The 16618-nt window shown below is 42.6% G+C and overlaps 1 protein-coding gene across 1 annotated transcript; it reads left to right on the forward strand.

Moving 5' to 3' along the window:
- The first annotated feature begins 5427 nt into the window (after positions 1-5427).
- On the forward strand, positions 5428-12420 carry prlh (prolactin releasing hormone). The gene is made up of 3 exons (XM_038788477.1): positions 5428-5603; positions 5862-6018; positions 10986-12420. Exons 2-3 carry the CDS (start codon positions 5925-5927, stop codon positions 11147-11149), a joined length of 258 nt encoding a protein of 85 aa, XP_038644405.1. The 5' UTR covers positions 5428-5603; positions 5862-5924; the 3' UTR covers positions 11150-12420.
- The last annotated feature ends 4198 nt before the right edge of the window (positions 12421-16618 follow it).

Genomic DNA, 16618 nt, shown 5'->3' on the forward strand with positions numbered 1-16618 from the left:
AAGGGACAGGTGGTCTGAGGTGCATTTGTTTTAATGCGAGAAGTGTAGCAGGTAAGGCAGATGAATTTAGGGCTTGGATTAGTACCTGGGAATATGATGTTATTGGTATTACTGAGACTTGGTTGAGGGATGGGCAAGACTGGCAACTAAATATCCCAGGGTATAGATGCTTCAGGAGGGATAAAGAGGGAGGTAAAAGGGGTGGAGGAGTTGCATCACTGGTCAGAGATGATATCACAGCTGTGATTAAGGAGGGCACGATGGAGGATTCGAGCACTGAGGCAATATGGACAGAGCTAAGAAATAGGAAGGGTGCAGTAACATTGTTGGAACTTTACAATAGGCCTCCCAAAAGTGAGCGTGAAGTAGAGATACAAATATGTAGACAGATTATAGAACAATGTAGGAGCAATAGGGTGGTTGTGATGGGAGATTTTAACTTCCCCAACATTGAATGGGACTCATGTAGTGTTGGAGGCGTAAATGGAGCAGAATTTGTAAGGAGCATCCAGGGAAGGGGCCATACTGGACCTGGTATTGGGGAATGATCCTGGCCAGGTGGTTGAAGTTTCAGTCGGTGATTACTTTGGGAATAGCGATCACAATTCCGTAAGTTTTAGAATACTCATGAACAAAGACGAGAGTGGTCCTAAAGGAAGAGTGCTAAATTGGGGAAAGGCCAAGTATAATAAAATTCGGCAGGAGCTCGGGAATGTGGATTGGGAGCAGCTGTTTAAGGGTAAATCCACATTTGAAATGTGGGAGTCTTTTAAGGAAAGGTTGATTAGCGTGCAGGACAGACATGTCCCTGTGAAAATGAGAAATAGAAATGGCAAGATTAGGGAACCATGGATGACGGGCGGAATTTTGAGACTAGCTAAAATGAAAAAGGGAGCATACATAAGATTGAGGCGACTCAAAACTGATGAAACTTTGGAGGAATATCAGGAAAGTAGGACAAATCTCAAACGCGCAATAAAGAGGGCTAAAAGGGGTCATGAAATATCTTTGGCAAACAGGGTTAAGGAAAATCCCAAAGCCTTTTATACATATATAAGGAGCAAGAGGGTAACGAGAGAAATGATTGGCCCACTCAAAGACAAAAGAGGGAATTTATGTGTGGAGTCAGAGGAAATGGGTGAGATTCTTAATGAGTACTTTGCATCGGTATTCACCAAGGAGAGGGACATGACGGATGTTGAGGCTAGGGATGGATGTTTAAATACTCTAGGTCATGTCAGCATAAGGAAGGGGGAGGTTTTGGGTATTCTAAAAGGCATTAACTTGGAAAAGTCCCCAGGATCGGATGGGATCTATCCCAGGTTACTGAGGGAAGCGAGGGCCGAAATAGCTGGGGCCTTAACAGATATCTTTGCAGCATCCTTGAGCACGGGTGAGGTCCCGGAGGACTGGAGAATTGCTAATGTTGTCCCTTTGTTTAAGAAGGGTAGCAGGGATCCAGGGAATTATAGACCTGTGAGCTTGACGTCAGTGGTAGGCAAACTGTTGGAGAAGATACTGAGGGGTAGGATCTATTCACATTTGGAAGAAAATAGACTTATCAGTGATAAGCAGCATGGTTTTGTGCAGGGAAGGTCATGTCTTACAAACCTAATAGAATTCTTTGAGGAAGTGACAAAGTTAATTGATGAGGGAAGGGCTGTAGATGTCATATACATGGACTTCAGTAAAGCATTTGATAAAGTTTCCCATGGCAGGTTGATGGAAAAAGTGAAGTCGTATGGGGTTCAGGGTGTACTAGCTAGATGGATAAAGAACTGGCTGGGCAACAGGAGACAGAGAGTAGTGAAAGGGAGTGTCTCAAAATGGAGAAAGGTGACTAGTGGTGTTCCACAGGGATCCGTGCGTGGACCACTGTACATAATTTATATACATAAATTATCTGGACGAAGGTATAAGTGGTCTGATGAGCAAGTTTGCAGATGATACTAAGATTGGTGGAGTTGCAGATAGCGAGGAGGACTGTCAGAGAGTATAGCAAAATATAGATATATAAGGGGCTGTTTAGCACAGGGCTAAATCACTGGGCTTTGAAAGCAGGCCAGCAGCACGGTTCGATTCCCGTAACAGCCTCCCTGAACAGGCACCGGAATGTGGCGACTAGGGGCTTTTCACAGTAACTTCATTTGTAGCCTACTCGTGACAATAAGCAATTTTCTTTTCATTTCAGATAGATTGGAGAGTTGGGCAGAAAAATGGCAGATGGAGTTCAATCCAGGCAAATGCGAGGTGATGCATTTTGGAAGATCTAACTCAAGAGCAGACTATGTGGTCAATGGAAGAGTCCTGGGGAAAATTGATGTACAGAGAGATCTGGGAGTTCAGGTCCTGAAGGTGGCAACGCAGGTCGATAGAGTGGTCAAGCAGGCATACAGCATGCTTGCCTTCATCGAACGGGGTATTGAGTACAAGAGTCGGCAGGTCATGTTACAGTTGTATAGGACTTTGGTTAGGCCACATTTGGAATTCTTTGCAGTTCTGGTCGCCACATTACCAGAAGGATGTGGATGCTTTAGAGAGGGTGCAGAGGAGGTTCACCAGGATGTTGCCTGGTATGGAGGGTGCTAGCTATGAAGAAATGTTGAGTAGATTAGGATTGTTTTTGTTGGAAAGACGGAGGTTGAGGGGGGACTGATTGAGGTCTGCAAAATTATGAGAGGTATGGACAGGGTGGATAGCAACAAGCTTTTTCCAAGAGTGGGGGTGTCAATTACAAGGGGTCACGATTTCAAGGTGAGAGGGGGAAAGTTTAAGGGAGATGTGCATGGAAATTGTTTTACGCATGGTGGGTGCCTGGAACGCTTTGCCAGCGGAGGTGGTAGAGGCGTGCACAGTAGCATCATTTAAGGTGCATCTGGACAGATATATGAACGGGCGGGGAACAGAGAGAAGTAGATCCTTGGAAAATAGGCAACATGTTTAGATAAAGGATCTGGATCGGTGCAGGCTGGGAGGGTCGAAGGGCCTGTTCCTGTGCTGTAATTTTCTTTGTATCTTTGTACCAGCGATCTATATAATCCTGCAATCGATGGCTATCCTCCTCACTATTTACCACCACACCAAATTTCGTATCATCTGAAAACTTATTGATCATGCCTTCTACATTCCTATCAAAATCAATTATTTAAACTTCTGGTGCTTCCTTTCCTCCTTCAAAATGTTGTGCACCTTCTCAGTGATGTCCTTTACCCTGGCACCAGGGAGACAGAGCTGCTTTGGCAGCACCTTCCAAAACCAGCCATAACCAACTAGAAGGACAAGGGCAGCAGATGCATGGGAACACCACCACTTCCAAGATCTCCTCCAAACACCATCCTGACTTGGAACAATATTGACATTCCTCACTGCCTTTGAAACAAAATCCTGGAACTCCAGGCCTAAATGCACTGTGAGTTTACCTCCACCTAAAGGACTACAGTGATTCAAGAAGGCATCACACCACCATCAGCTGTCTTCCTAATGATGCCTATATCCCATGAAAGAACAGAAAAATATATGCCCCATATAGGATTCTTATTGGTAGTTGCAGAAACACAGCTATTCATTGACTATTGAAGCCACTGTGACAACTTCATTTCTGCACCTTGTGTCACCTTGTGTAGTCATTTACCCCACAATTCTATGGACATGTTCTAGACTCTCCAGCCCTCACTGCATAGTGGCACAGTGGTTAGCACTGCTGCCTCACAGCGCCAGGAACCCGGGTTAGATTCTGACCTCAGGTGACTGTGTGTGTGCAGTTTGCACGTTCCTCCAGTGTCTGCACGGGTTTCCTCCGGGTGCTCCAGTTTTGTCCCACAGTCCAACAATGTGCAGGTTAGGTGGATTGGCCATGCTAAATTTTCTCGAGGTGGATTATTGGGACAGGCTGGGTGTTTGGCCTCGGTAAGCTGCTCTTTCAAAGGCTCTGCACACTCGATGGGCCAAATGGACTGCACTGTAGGGATTCTATGGCTCTGTGATACTCAGTACAGGAAACTGATTTGAGATTATCACACTCCTGTAATGCCTGCCTTTTCTACACTGCCAAGTGGCCACCTGTTTAATGTTTTCTTGAACTCAGTATGGGGGAAGAGGAGGGGGGAGGTTGGTTTCCTGGAACCTGCACCGCAGGAACTGACCAGCGCATCCAATATGCCCTGCAGTCGTCCAAGCTACTGTTCAAACTTGAAAACCCTGAACTTGATTTCAACCAATTGAAGTAGTTGAAATGGTTTCTCATTGACGTCCTCAAAGTTTTTACCTTGGGAGTATATCTTCCATTTAGTGGTCAATAATCAAAGTTAAACAACCACACCACCTACCAACCATTTACAATGGGGAGGGGGTGAGAACTTTCAGTCATTGATTCCACCGCCACTCCTGGGTGATCCTAGTTTTCAAGGGAGCAATCTGATCACTCACTAGGGCTGCTGATGTGGGTCTCAGCTCTACCTCCTCTGGCTGGTCGGTGCTGCCAATATGAAATTCGTCACTTTCTTGGCCAAATATCTCCTGCTTGAGGTCAAATTATTTGGTCATCCAGTATTTGAAAACCATATTCTAATTTTCACTCACTGGAGATTTAGAGACTGGGGCTCAAATCCCTCAGTTGCTGATTCAGAGATGGAAATGTTGCCACTGAAGCCAATTTTTAGGTATAAGAACCAGCAAATGGCTACAATATAAAAGGGCAGATACGACGGATATGGCTTCAGCACAGACACCGTTAATCTCATTGCGGACCGGACCAACTGAAGAAGTATTGCAGTAGCTTTAGACGGCTTCTTTATCAAAAACAACTGTTAAGAAATGAGACTACCACTCATCAATAATTGATCAACACTCCCTCACATATCCAGAATTCAAGTCAGCATTTATATTCCGTCTATTGAACAGTTATTACTGCTGTTATATCAATTTCAATTATTGAGAAGTTGTATGATCGAAGAGCTCCGGGGTTGGATTGCAATTTGAAAACATTTCAGCTTTTTATATTTTAAACGAGAGAAAATAAGAAGCTGGAGAATGGAGAATGACGGAGAAAAACACATTGTGAACAGAGGCGGAAGCAAAAAGCGGGAAAGGAGGAGAGAGAGGGAGGTAGACCAAGACTTATAGTTAAACACCAAGAACGACACTAGTACATGAGGCTAGACGTTCTGGGTTGACCGTATTAGCCGATGAATGCCTTTTAATAGTTGGGCTATTTAAATACTGAGAAATGCCAGACAAATGGTGCTTGTTCACCGTTATTGCCAATATTAATTTATGGGTTTAGATCATGGAAGAGATAATCGAGGTAGAGATACACAGACAGACCCAGGGGACTCCCCATGAAGTACGGAAGTGCTTAACGAGCAGGGCAGAGGAACTTGAGGAGATGCAAGTTAAGAGTCGGCCATCCTTGGGAAAGGTGCCGATCATACTGACGCCAGTGTCATTAGCAAGCTACCCTCTAATGAGTGACGCTTATAAAGTGGAGCTGGGCAAAGCGAATTCAGTCAGTCACTGACGTAATCGCGCGCTAACTAACGGAATAAAAAGCGGATCCCAGTGAATTGGATCAGCAGCTTCACCAACCGACTGTTGGGTACCGAGCGGTGAGTAGACCTGGGGCGGGAGACAACAATTCTTCTTTTGAGTCTGCCTGGATCAGATTTACGATTATTGCAATGTTTTACTTCATGCAAACTTGCATTGCAACTTTTCTTTCGCATTTCAGGAGTATTCAGAGGTTTTTTTTAACAAAAGGTTTCCTTTAATTTGGCATTTAATAAAAAAAAGCTGTGCTATAATGTTGTAATGTAATTGTTGTCGATGTACTGTATGAACTCACGGGGCTCGCTCATTCTCCGCAGCTATTGGCTCTGCTCCGTACACCCCCATCAGAACAGAACTTGTCCGCCGCACCTTGTCGAGGAATGAAGCTGCTTGCGGTTTGCTGTGTCTTTTGCCTGCTGGTGTGCATCGCTGATGCGGGTTCTCAGGTCCAAGGCTCCTCGGTGGAGATCAGGAGTAAGTGATCGCTTCACCCAGTTGGTGATGGGAGGATTGATTTGTGTGTACGAAATGATGTGGAATCGGGCGATTCCTGCAACTCATCCCAACCAACTTGTATATGATTGCAATAGGAAATAAATAAAAGGCGGGAGAATGAAAGGTGTTGTAATGTGCTACAAATATACTTTTTTAGTTGGGGGGGGGGGGGATCCTCACGTGCTACAAATGAGCAGAAAGCAAAATTGGTCAGGAAGCTACTTAATGTGCCATTAGATTAGATGGTAAGGACCATGGTCAAAGAGGCAGGTTTTGAGGGGCTAAAGGAAAGCGGAGCGGAGAGGTTTAACGAGAATTCCAGAGTTTAGGGCCTTTCGGGATACGACGGGTATTCTACTCTGAATCTTCCCTGTTGATGGAGAGGAAAGAGTGCCCAGTATAGCCCGATGTGCATGCCAAGCAGGGGAGGTTGTATGCCAATAGAGAAACGGTGCCCTATACCATCAGCTCTGTCGCTTTGCAGTCAGGGAACGTCAATGTTCTTATGTGGAAATACTAACATTTGCACGTGTTGCTCCTAACTTTGAGGGAAAGTTAGAAGTTTGAATAACAGGAAACTTCATGCTTTGCTTTACTCTAGTTGCATTTATGCTGTCGCCGGTAAAATGTAGGTGCTGTCATGTTACATTGGAGACGAAGATCTACATTGCTTCTCCAAATATAATCCAAGAACCTTCACACCTGAATAGACTAGTGTGTGAATGTAACGTGTTTTTAGTACTACCACACTGCTTTGGAAACCTTAATAATGTATTCTCCAGTGTTTTAGAAAATAAAAACTGTAGTTTCTTAATAAAGAGGTTACTTTATTAAGTCATGTGTGAAATTTAAAAAGTTTAAAGTGATATAAGAGGGTTTTTTGCTGTTAGGTAATAGAGAAATGTGTCCTTTTTATCCTGATGATATGTCCCTGCAATTATGGGATGTTTGTCAGTAACGTGTGGGTTTTCAAAAAAGGTTAACCAAACACTTCCATTGAGTAGGTAGGTTTGGCTGCAATATTGATTATATATTACATTAGACAATTTAAAATGTCAACAAAAGTAATAGGCTTACTTTGTTGAAGATGTGCTTATGCACAATATGATACAGTGCCTTTCTACCGCAGACTCTGGAAATATAATTCTACCTGAAATAATCACTGCCAGTTGCAACAGACCCAAAGAAAATTGATTTGCATGGCATTGGCTATGTGCATAGCACTAAATGTCCCTTGCAGATCTGCACTACGACAGCTCTGAACTGTTACTCCCACTCATAATTTCTCTAATGAGAAATGTTGCAGCTGGAGATCCTCCTCTTCAATTTGGGGGGAAAGAATAATAAAGGAGCTAGAGTAAAAGGAACTGTGTTGCACCCAATTTGGGAGCATGTGGTTGGGAAAAATAGAGGGAACTTTGTCGTGCTTTAGCTTTAGACACCTGGGAGAACTTTGAACGATGTAAGGAGAACTTAATGCTGTATTTTATCCATCCTCACCTAACCTAGCATACTTGAAAAAGGAGAATAGAGACAATTTATATTGCATCTTGTCTGTGATGTACCTGACTTGAAAGTGCTCAATGCTGATAGTGTTTCACAAGTACAGGGCTCTGTTTCTCAATTGATCACGGCTAAATTTGCAAAGAAAATCTTAAAAATAGGAAGAAAATTTTTATTTCAAATTACGACTCACAGTGCAATTTTTCTCTGGTCTCTTTCTCTTCACCATAAATGGTTATATACTAATGTCAGTTTTGAACAAAATGTTCCACAAGCAACCAGAACAGAAGTGAGGGTTGAGATTTAGTTTTTAGAAAAACTACAAAAATTAAAGAGGAAAATACAATCACCATCTGTAAATAGAAAATGTAGCTAATGGGGCAAAATATATTGACATCATACTTCTTTCAGCCTCATTCCATTACAGCACTACTGAAAATTTGGCACCAGAAGCAATGCCCCGCTTTCAAACAGTGTAAGTTAAGTCTATTTTTTTTTACATTTTCTAAGTGCGAGTTATAAAGGAGAACCAGTGGACGTGATCTACTTAGATTTCCAGAAGGCTTTTAACATGGTGCCGTACAGGAGGTTGCTAAATAAGATAAGTCCCATGGTGCTAGGCGCAAGGTATTGGCATGGATAGAGGATTGGCTAACTGGCAGAAGGCAGAGAGTGTTAATAAAGGGTCTTTTTCAGAATGGCAGCCGGTGACTTGTCAGAGGTCTAGGAAGGAATAAATTCAGGGATTCCTGTATCTGAGATCACTGCCAGAAAGAGAACATGGATATGATCTGTGTGAGCTCAAAGTCAGGCTCAATTGTGTTTTCCCTCTGAGTTAACTAGCTTTCCGGTGCTTATTATGCATGTTTATAGGGAAAATGGCTTTTAGCTAGGGAAACTGCACTGTGTCTTGACTTGAGTCAAATAATTGAGGAGAAAACGGTAAGAAAATTGACATTGGAAAAGAGTGAAAGAAAAGATAAAACAAATGAGGAAGTACAGGCAGTACCAAGTCTGAGTTTTCGAAGTCGACATTGTAGGGGGAAAATTAATGATTATAAGACAATCGAGAAAAAATAACTTTTGCATCGACCAACTCAGGATCTATTTGATCTTGAAATATTTTACAATAAAATTAAACACAGGGTCCACTCTAAAGCCTGGAGTGCTGATAGACCCCGATAACTTAAAGCACGGTTTGCAAAGTGGATCTTGGATGCAAAGCAATCTTACCCTCCAGGGTTGGTTGAACTGGTATTCTTTAGTTTGTGAAGAGGAATTGTTTATTGTGTGAAATGCAGAATAATACAATTGGTATCTTCAGCACCTATTTTACAATCAGTTAAAGTTGTTAATAAAATTACAAAGGATACATTGACAGCTAACTGAACCTGTAGTTCATAATTGTTTTGTGCCTTTATTCAGAGTATTCCAGCTGAATTGCTTGTACATTACAAGGTACGTAATCATAGGAAGATTATTGTCCTTAAGTGCAGATGATAGGGCTCGATGAATAATGACAATAATTCTGAGTATTAAGAATGTAATTGAACAGGTTAAAGAAGTTGGGTTTACTTCTGTTGGAAATGGCATTAGGTTATAAATTGGTATGTATTGCATGCATATTTCAGGTACAAAGCACACCAATTTAATAATGTAGCATCTTGTGCCAACCTACACAAGCATAGATCCCACCATTAAATCTGAGACCTTTTTTTTCAGTCTCCTTGAATATGCAAATGAGGAACTTATCCCTACTATGACCCCTTTTAGAAATTTGTCTTTGATAAAGGGAGGGAGCAGTGTTGGGACATGCTCTGCTCAGGAATCTTCAACGTTCCCAAGCCAAAGGTAGGTTGCAAACTATCTTGTGGGGCTGCCGTGCTCTCCTGACTCTGTAGCCCACTCAAAACCTTGCTTTCAGGGTTTAGCTGACATGGCAGGCAATCACAAATTAAGTTTTCAATTGGATGAGCAGCCTGTGGAAGTGTGGTGGGCATGTGATAAGTATGCTGATGAGATCCAAGGATCAATTATTGTTGAATCCAGTGCCTATTGCTGAAAGATAGGTGCAGGTCAATTTCCCCTTTGAACTAACTGAAGTATTCAACTTTGCAAAGAGAATTGTCAAGGTTCATCAAAGTAAATGGTTAGCTGTGTTGAAGGAAAATAATGTTAAAAAGTAGGATGTTGGGAGTAAGAGATATCTTAGCTGAAGGGATAAATCAGAGAAAGGCCATTAAACATAGATAGTAAAAAAAGTTTAAAGAGTTGTTATTTTCTAGAGAGGAAGGATTGAGGTGATTAATAAAAAGCTGAGTAACTAGAATTGAGATCCATTGAAAAGGTAATGGCTTGATGAGCTCAACAGCTTTTTCTTATACCTTAAAATTCTTGAATTCTTATTTTCAAATTAGTGCTGGATTAGGAACTTCGCTGAAGCTCCATTTCCTTTTCATAAATATAACCATTCTCCAAATTAAAGAAAGAAAATTATCCTTTTTATGCCTTTTTCTCTGGGTGACACGGTGGCACAGTGGTTAGCACTGCTGCCTCACAGCTCCAGGGTCCCGGGTTCAATTGCTGTCTTGGGTGACTGACTATGTGGAGTTTGCAGTTTCTCCCCGTGTCTGCTTGGGCATCCTCCGGGTGCTCCGGTTTCCTCCCACAGTCCAAAGATGTGCAGGTTAGGTGGATTAGTCATGCTACATTATTCCTTAGTGTCCAAAACGTTAGCTCGGGTTAGGGGATAGGGTGGAGGCATGGGTTTAGCTGCCAAGACCCTCGGGACACACCGGCTCAGAGTCACCAGTTGGTGCTGCGTGTGTCCAATGGGGGGTATACAAGGACGGATGGCCTCCTTCTGTACTAATTCTATGATTCTACAATTTTGATTTTTATCTGTATCTGGTTGGCTCCTCTCTGTACTTGAAAGGACAGGTGGGTCGGTATCTGTTGCCAGGTCTCCGATAGTCACTGAAACCAGACATCTGGAGGTGTACAAAATAATCTAGGTACTCTTTTTTTTTTACTCTCCTACCTCTCTCTTTTGTGCGGCGATGTCTGGCCAATGTCTCAGGCACCCACCTATTATGAGTTGAGGTCAGGAGCTAACCCTTTGCAACATTCGCTTAATATTAATTTTTTTAAAATCCTTCCTCCGCTTTTAAATGAACAGTTTTCTGCCATTCATTATCAGGTTCTAAACCTGTAATTGAAGGATGGAAACTGGAGAAAAATACACAAGAACAAGGTATGAAAGGTCTCCAAGCCCCTTAGATCCATACCTGGTAAGGGTTACTGCCCTCAATGTAAGAGGTGAGATTATTATGAAGCAAATGAAAGAAGTTCTGATGTAAATAGATTTTGTTTTCTTGCATTATGTGAGCCAATAAAAGGATGCAAGGTGCTGATCGTATAAATCCTCATGCCTTGTTTTGCAGATGCGGATATTGATTCCTCTTGGTATACTGGACGCGGAATAAGGCCTGTGGGCCGTTTTGGGAGGAGAGGACTAACCTTGGAAAATATCAGAAAGTATGAATTAGGCACTCGTCGTGTCTGCATCCCAATCCAGGAAAGTGAAGACTACAACCCGAATGAATAAAAGTCCTGCCTGTAACTCCACACTTACAAAGCCAACTTTATAAATTCTCAATTTACCATCTGTAATTGTGTAATGAAAACAAATTATCAAGCATGAACAATATTAAAAAAACTGATGTCCAACTTCTATAGAATGTGAAAACTTTAATGTTGACTGTTTGAACCCCAAGGAAAATGGATTTTTAGAGTTTCAACTCAATTAATAGTCAATGTGCATCCACAGTTCAATCCTGCCATTGCCATTTATTGTTTGGCAGGACTATAGGGATATGTTTAGGTAATAGTACAGATATGTCAGGGACCGTAGTCCTGTTCTTCCTTAAATGTATAGCTTTTCCTCACGCCTTAGATCTCCAGTTGCTCTTTTCTACTCAATTTGTTATTTTTCTCTTTTGCTTATTCTCCTGTTCCCTTTGTCTATATAATGTCAGATTTTGTTTGGTGATTTTTTTCCTTTTTTTTCCAATTGTTTCACTTTGAAAATGCTCTTTAAACTTTGCTCAAATTCAGTACCAAACTATTATTTTCATCTAAATGAATTTAGAACTTATCCTTATCCTTGTAAAACAAGCAGCGTGTTTGAGCCCTGCAAGTGTCTGTAACAAGCAAAGTGTTCTCTAACATTAATTTTTTCCTCAAAAACTTTCACCAGTTCTTGGCCAGAGTGTTGTGTATCTGCAGATCATTGTCTCTGACTGTTGCACTACCCTAAACAAACACAACAACTTGATGATGACAGTATGTTTCCCACAAACTGGGTAAGGGGTTTAGATTGGGCTAAATTGAAGATTTGTGTTGGAATAAATTGATCTGAACTCCATTAATGCTTCTTTACAGCAACCTTTCTTTACCTTTTATTTCCAGTAGCTTATTAACCCAGCCAATTTTCATCAATTAAATAGCCAGCGGCTCTTTAAAGTCCTCCTCCCTTCACCAGTAGCCTCATGCTGCTTTATTTGTTTCTGAGCCTTGGGATGTTGAGAATGAAGATTCAATGTAATTCCCAATTGCTCCCCTAAGATCACCTCAATATAATTATTGATCCTTTTCTCATGGAGAGGTACCTGACTTCCATTCATGGTCCAGGGTGAGTAACAAACTCAGCCTAATCTGCTGGTTACGATATACCATGACTCCTGTCAAAAAGTTAAAACTGTGGATGTTGAGAGAAGGCAGGTTTGATCATAGATGTAATAACCTTCAGAAAGGTACTGTATGCTGACATTCATCACCTTGCTGTGTGCAGTGTGAAAAACATATATTGAATAAAGGCCACATGTTAAATACTGAAAATTGAATGTTATGTTATATACTATAGGCAGTTTGATCTTAGTAAGATAAATTAGTCTGGGAACTTCTTTTGTCTAAACTCTCTGAAATTCAGCAGTTCCATTTCCCTGTTCACAAATTGTACTAATTCTGCATTTGATGAGTCCATGGCACGTATGTGTATTCAGGTGAAGCATGTATTGTGCAGGAAAATTACATGTTAGTTGAAAAAAAAATTTAAAGGATCATCAACCATAAGTGCCTATTTCGGGGATCAGACTGCAACTAACTTTTTTCCCCATTCTTTGTCATTTATTTTTATCTAATACCTGTGCTGACACACTCATTGGGGAACTGGTTTGAAGAGGTTACTGAGCTGACACTTGATAGAAACAGGTTTAAACATACACACATAACCAAAGCAACACCCCTCAGTTTCTCACTGTATCCCTTTATTCACCCTACTCCTCTGATTGAAGTTTGGGTGCCTTGTGTTCTCTGGAATGAGTTTGTCCATTCCGTCACATCATCTAACAGCAACTTTCTTTGCCTTCCTCTTAATCTATTGTTATCAATTGTTCTCAGTGCCAACTTTAAAATCTATCACATAATGTGCCCATGGTCAGGATGATTTAATTATTTGTTGCTCGCAATGGGCAGTGCTAGATTGCAGAATTACTTATAGTATGATGCCTACTTACCCTCACCACTTTTGTCTTCTCATACTCATTCAAGAGTTCTTCCATTAATCACTGTTCAATTATGCTAGTAGCACAATAACTGAAAAACCTCCAGTCTTCAGTGACACAGTTAACCACATAACACTTAAATATTACATATTATTACCAGTCTGATTTTGAAGTTGGACAGTAACGGTTTCAGGTTATGAAAGAACATTTCTGCAATTGCCTTGTTTTACTTGTCCATCTGTTACTGTTCACCTATGAAACTAAACATTTTTATCTACTTTCTCTATTTCGATAATTAATCTCTTGCAGATTTGCTTGCATTGAAACTACTATTGATTTTTGTATTTTTTTCACTTTCAATTCTAGATGTCTGCCCCCTTGGGTATTTGGTCTTGCTAATCTGTAAACCAACTCATAATTAATTCTATGCCTTCCTATGCTCCTGCCATTGCAAGTTTCAATCCCTCCCTTGGCATTCTGTAAAGGACACATCAAAGCACCCATCACTAATTCTTTATGAGTTGCAGCCAAACTGGCCTATCATTTTTAATTGACCAGCACACTTGCTGAGAGTTCATCTTGCTAACGTCATTCTCTTTTGCTTGCTTCCTCCCCTCCACTATCCTTTTGGGCTCTGCCGGCAGGCCAACTCTCAATGACCTCCCCACCCTTCCCCCCGACCCTCCCATTTGATTGTTCACTCATGAACAATACTCTTGTATCTTGTACTGTGGATGAATCATAGTCATTTACAGCACAGAAGGAGGCCCTTTGGCAAATCATGTTCACACCAGTATACAAGTAGCCGAGCAGCCTAATCCCACTTTCCCGCTCATGATTTGTAGCCTTATAGCTTCAAGTGCATATCAAACTATACTTTAAATGTTAGGAGGGTTTCTGCCTTAAACACCCTGTCGGGCAGTGAATTCCAGCTCCCCACCACCTACTTGAAAAAAATTCCTGTTGATGCCCTTCTAAACCCCATGGGCGCGATTCTCCGCAAAGGCGGAGAGTTGTGAAGGCTGCCACGAAACCGGCCGTGTTTCACGGCAGCCTCCGTGCCCCCTCCCGGGACTCGATTCTGCTCCCCGGTCGGGGCTAGCATCGCGGCCCCGTGAACTCCGGCATCGCGGGCTTAACGAATTTTGCTAAGCCCGCGCGCCAAAGTTTGCGACGGCTGACACATATGATGACGTCAGCCACGCATGCGCGGATTGGACGGCTCCAACCCGCGCATGCATGGATGACGTCATCCGCGCATATGCGTCAGACCCGCGCATGCGCGGTCCGTAATGCCCTTTAGCTGCCCCGCGGACTTATCCTGCGGGGCGGCAGAGGGAGAAAGATGTGCGCGGGAATTGGACCCGCTGCCCGCGATCGGTGGGCACCGATCGCGGGCCCATGCCACACGGCCGTGCCAATCGGTGGCATGGTTGTGCAGAATGGCACTTTGCGGCCGTTTTCACGAACTGGTATAGCAGGTGTATTAAAAATCGTGAAAACGGCCGTAAAGGCCTTGGAAATCGGCCCATCGGCCAGGGGAGAATCGCTGCTCGCCGTAAAAAAACGGCGAGCAGCAATTCGTGTCGGGGGGGGCGGGCGTGGGGGGGGGGGGGGAGAATAGCGGGAGGGCGTCGGACCAGCGTCGCCGTAAAAATTTGCTCCGCCCACTATTCTCCGCCCCGTCGTGAGTGCGGAGAATCGCGCCCCAAATCTCTTATCCTAAATCAATGCTCCCTGGTCATGGATCCCTCAACCAAGGCCTTCATGTCCATCCTATTCAGACATTTCAGAATTTTATACACGTCCAATTCAATCTGCCTTCAGCTTCCTCTGTTCCAAAGAAAACTGAACCTATCAAATCACCCCCCGATACCTAAAATTCTCCTATCCAGGAAACATTCTCGTAAATCTCCTCTGTACACTCTCTATTAGTCACATCTTTATTATAGTGCAGTGACCAGAACTGCAAGCAGTGCTCCTGCTATGGGCTGGTTTAGCTCACTCAGCTAAATCGCTGGCTTTTAAAGCAGACCAAGCAGGCCAGCAGCACGGTTCAATTCCCGTACCAGCCTCCCCGGACAGGTGCCGGAATGTGGCGACTAGGGGCTTTTCACAGTAACTTCATTGAAGCCTACTCGTGACAATAAGCGATTTTCATTTTTCATACTGTTTATACGGTTTCAACATAACTTCCCTGTGCTTATATTCAATGCCTCAGCTAATAAAGGCAAGTATCCCATATACTTTCTTAAGCACCTGATCTACCTGTCCAGCCACCTTTAGGGTTCTGTAGATATGCACTCCAAAGTCCCTCTGTTCCTCAACACTTCTCAGTATCTTACCATTTATTGTGTATTCCCTTGCCCTGTTCACCTTCCCCAAATACTTCTCTGGATTTCACCCATTTACCACTGTTCCACCCACTGGACTGGTCCATTGGCAGCTTTCTACAGTCTACAGCTTTCTTCTTCATTTGCAACCACATTGACAATTTTTGTGTCACCTGCAAACTTCTTAATCATTCCTCCGACATACAAGTTCAATCATCAGTATACACCATGAAGGAAAATAACTTACTTAGCACTGATTGAATTGACATATAGACTTTGACTGAAAGGTGACCCCCATATCCTTTAATAAAGTCTTTTGACCAGCCCAGCTGGAAGGACTGAGCATTTATATTGGTGAATGGGGTGCTGATCAAGCAGGCAATTGTGCCCTGGATGGTGTACAGCTTCTCACGTGTTGTTGATACTCCTGCTCATCCAGGCCAATTAGATTATTCCATCACACTCCTGACATCTACCTTATAGCTGGCGGACAGGCTTTTGGGAGTCAGCTGAGTTACTCTCCTCAGAATTCCCAGCTTCTGACTTACTCTTCTAGCCACAGTATTTATATGGATGGTCCAGTTCAGTTTCTGGTCAATCGTAACCCCCATGATGATGATTATGGTGAAGTCCAGCGATGGTAATGCAATTAAATGTCATGGGGAGATGGTAGATACTCTCATGTTGGTTATGGTCATTGCCTGCCGAAAGTCAATTGCCACTTACCAGCCCAAGTCTGAATATTGTCCAGGTTTTGCTGCATATGGACACAGACTGCATCTGAGGAGTAGCGAAAGATACTGAACATTGTACAATCATCAATGAACATCCCCTCTTCTGACCTTATGTTGGAAGGAAGGCCATTGATCAAGAAGCTGGAAATGGTCAGGTTTAAGACACTACCTGAGAAATTTCTGCTGTGATGTCCTGGGATTGACCTTTAGTAACCACAAATATCTTAATTTGTTAAAACCAGTGACTTTAACCAGTGGAGAATTTTCCCCGATTTCCATTGATTTCAATTTTGACAAGGTCCATTATGCCAAATTTGAACAATTGCTGCCTTTATCCAAGGACAGTCACGCCCATCTCACCTCTGAAATTCAGCTCTTTTGTCCATATTTGTACAAAGGCTGTAATGAGGTCAGCATTCACATGGCCCTTGTGGAACCCAATCTG

The sequence above is a fragment of the Scyliorhinus canicula genome, chromosome 2 (assembly GCF_902713615.1).
Source record: "Scyliorhinus canicula chromosome 2, sScyCan1.1, whole genome shotgun sequence".
NCBI lineage: Eukaryota > Metazoa > Chordata > Chondrichthyes > Carcharhiniformes > Scyliorhinidae > Scyliorhinus > Scyliorhinus canicula.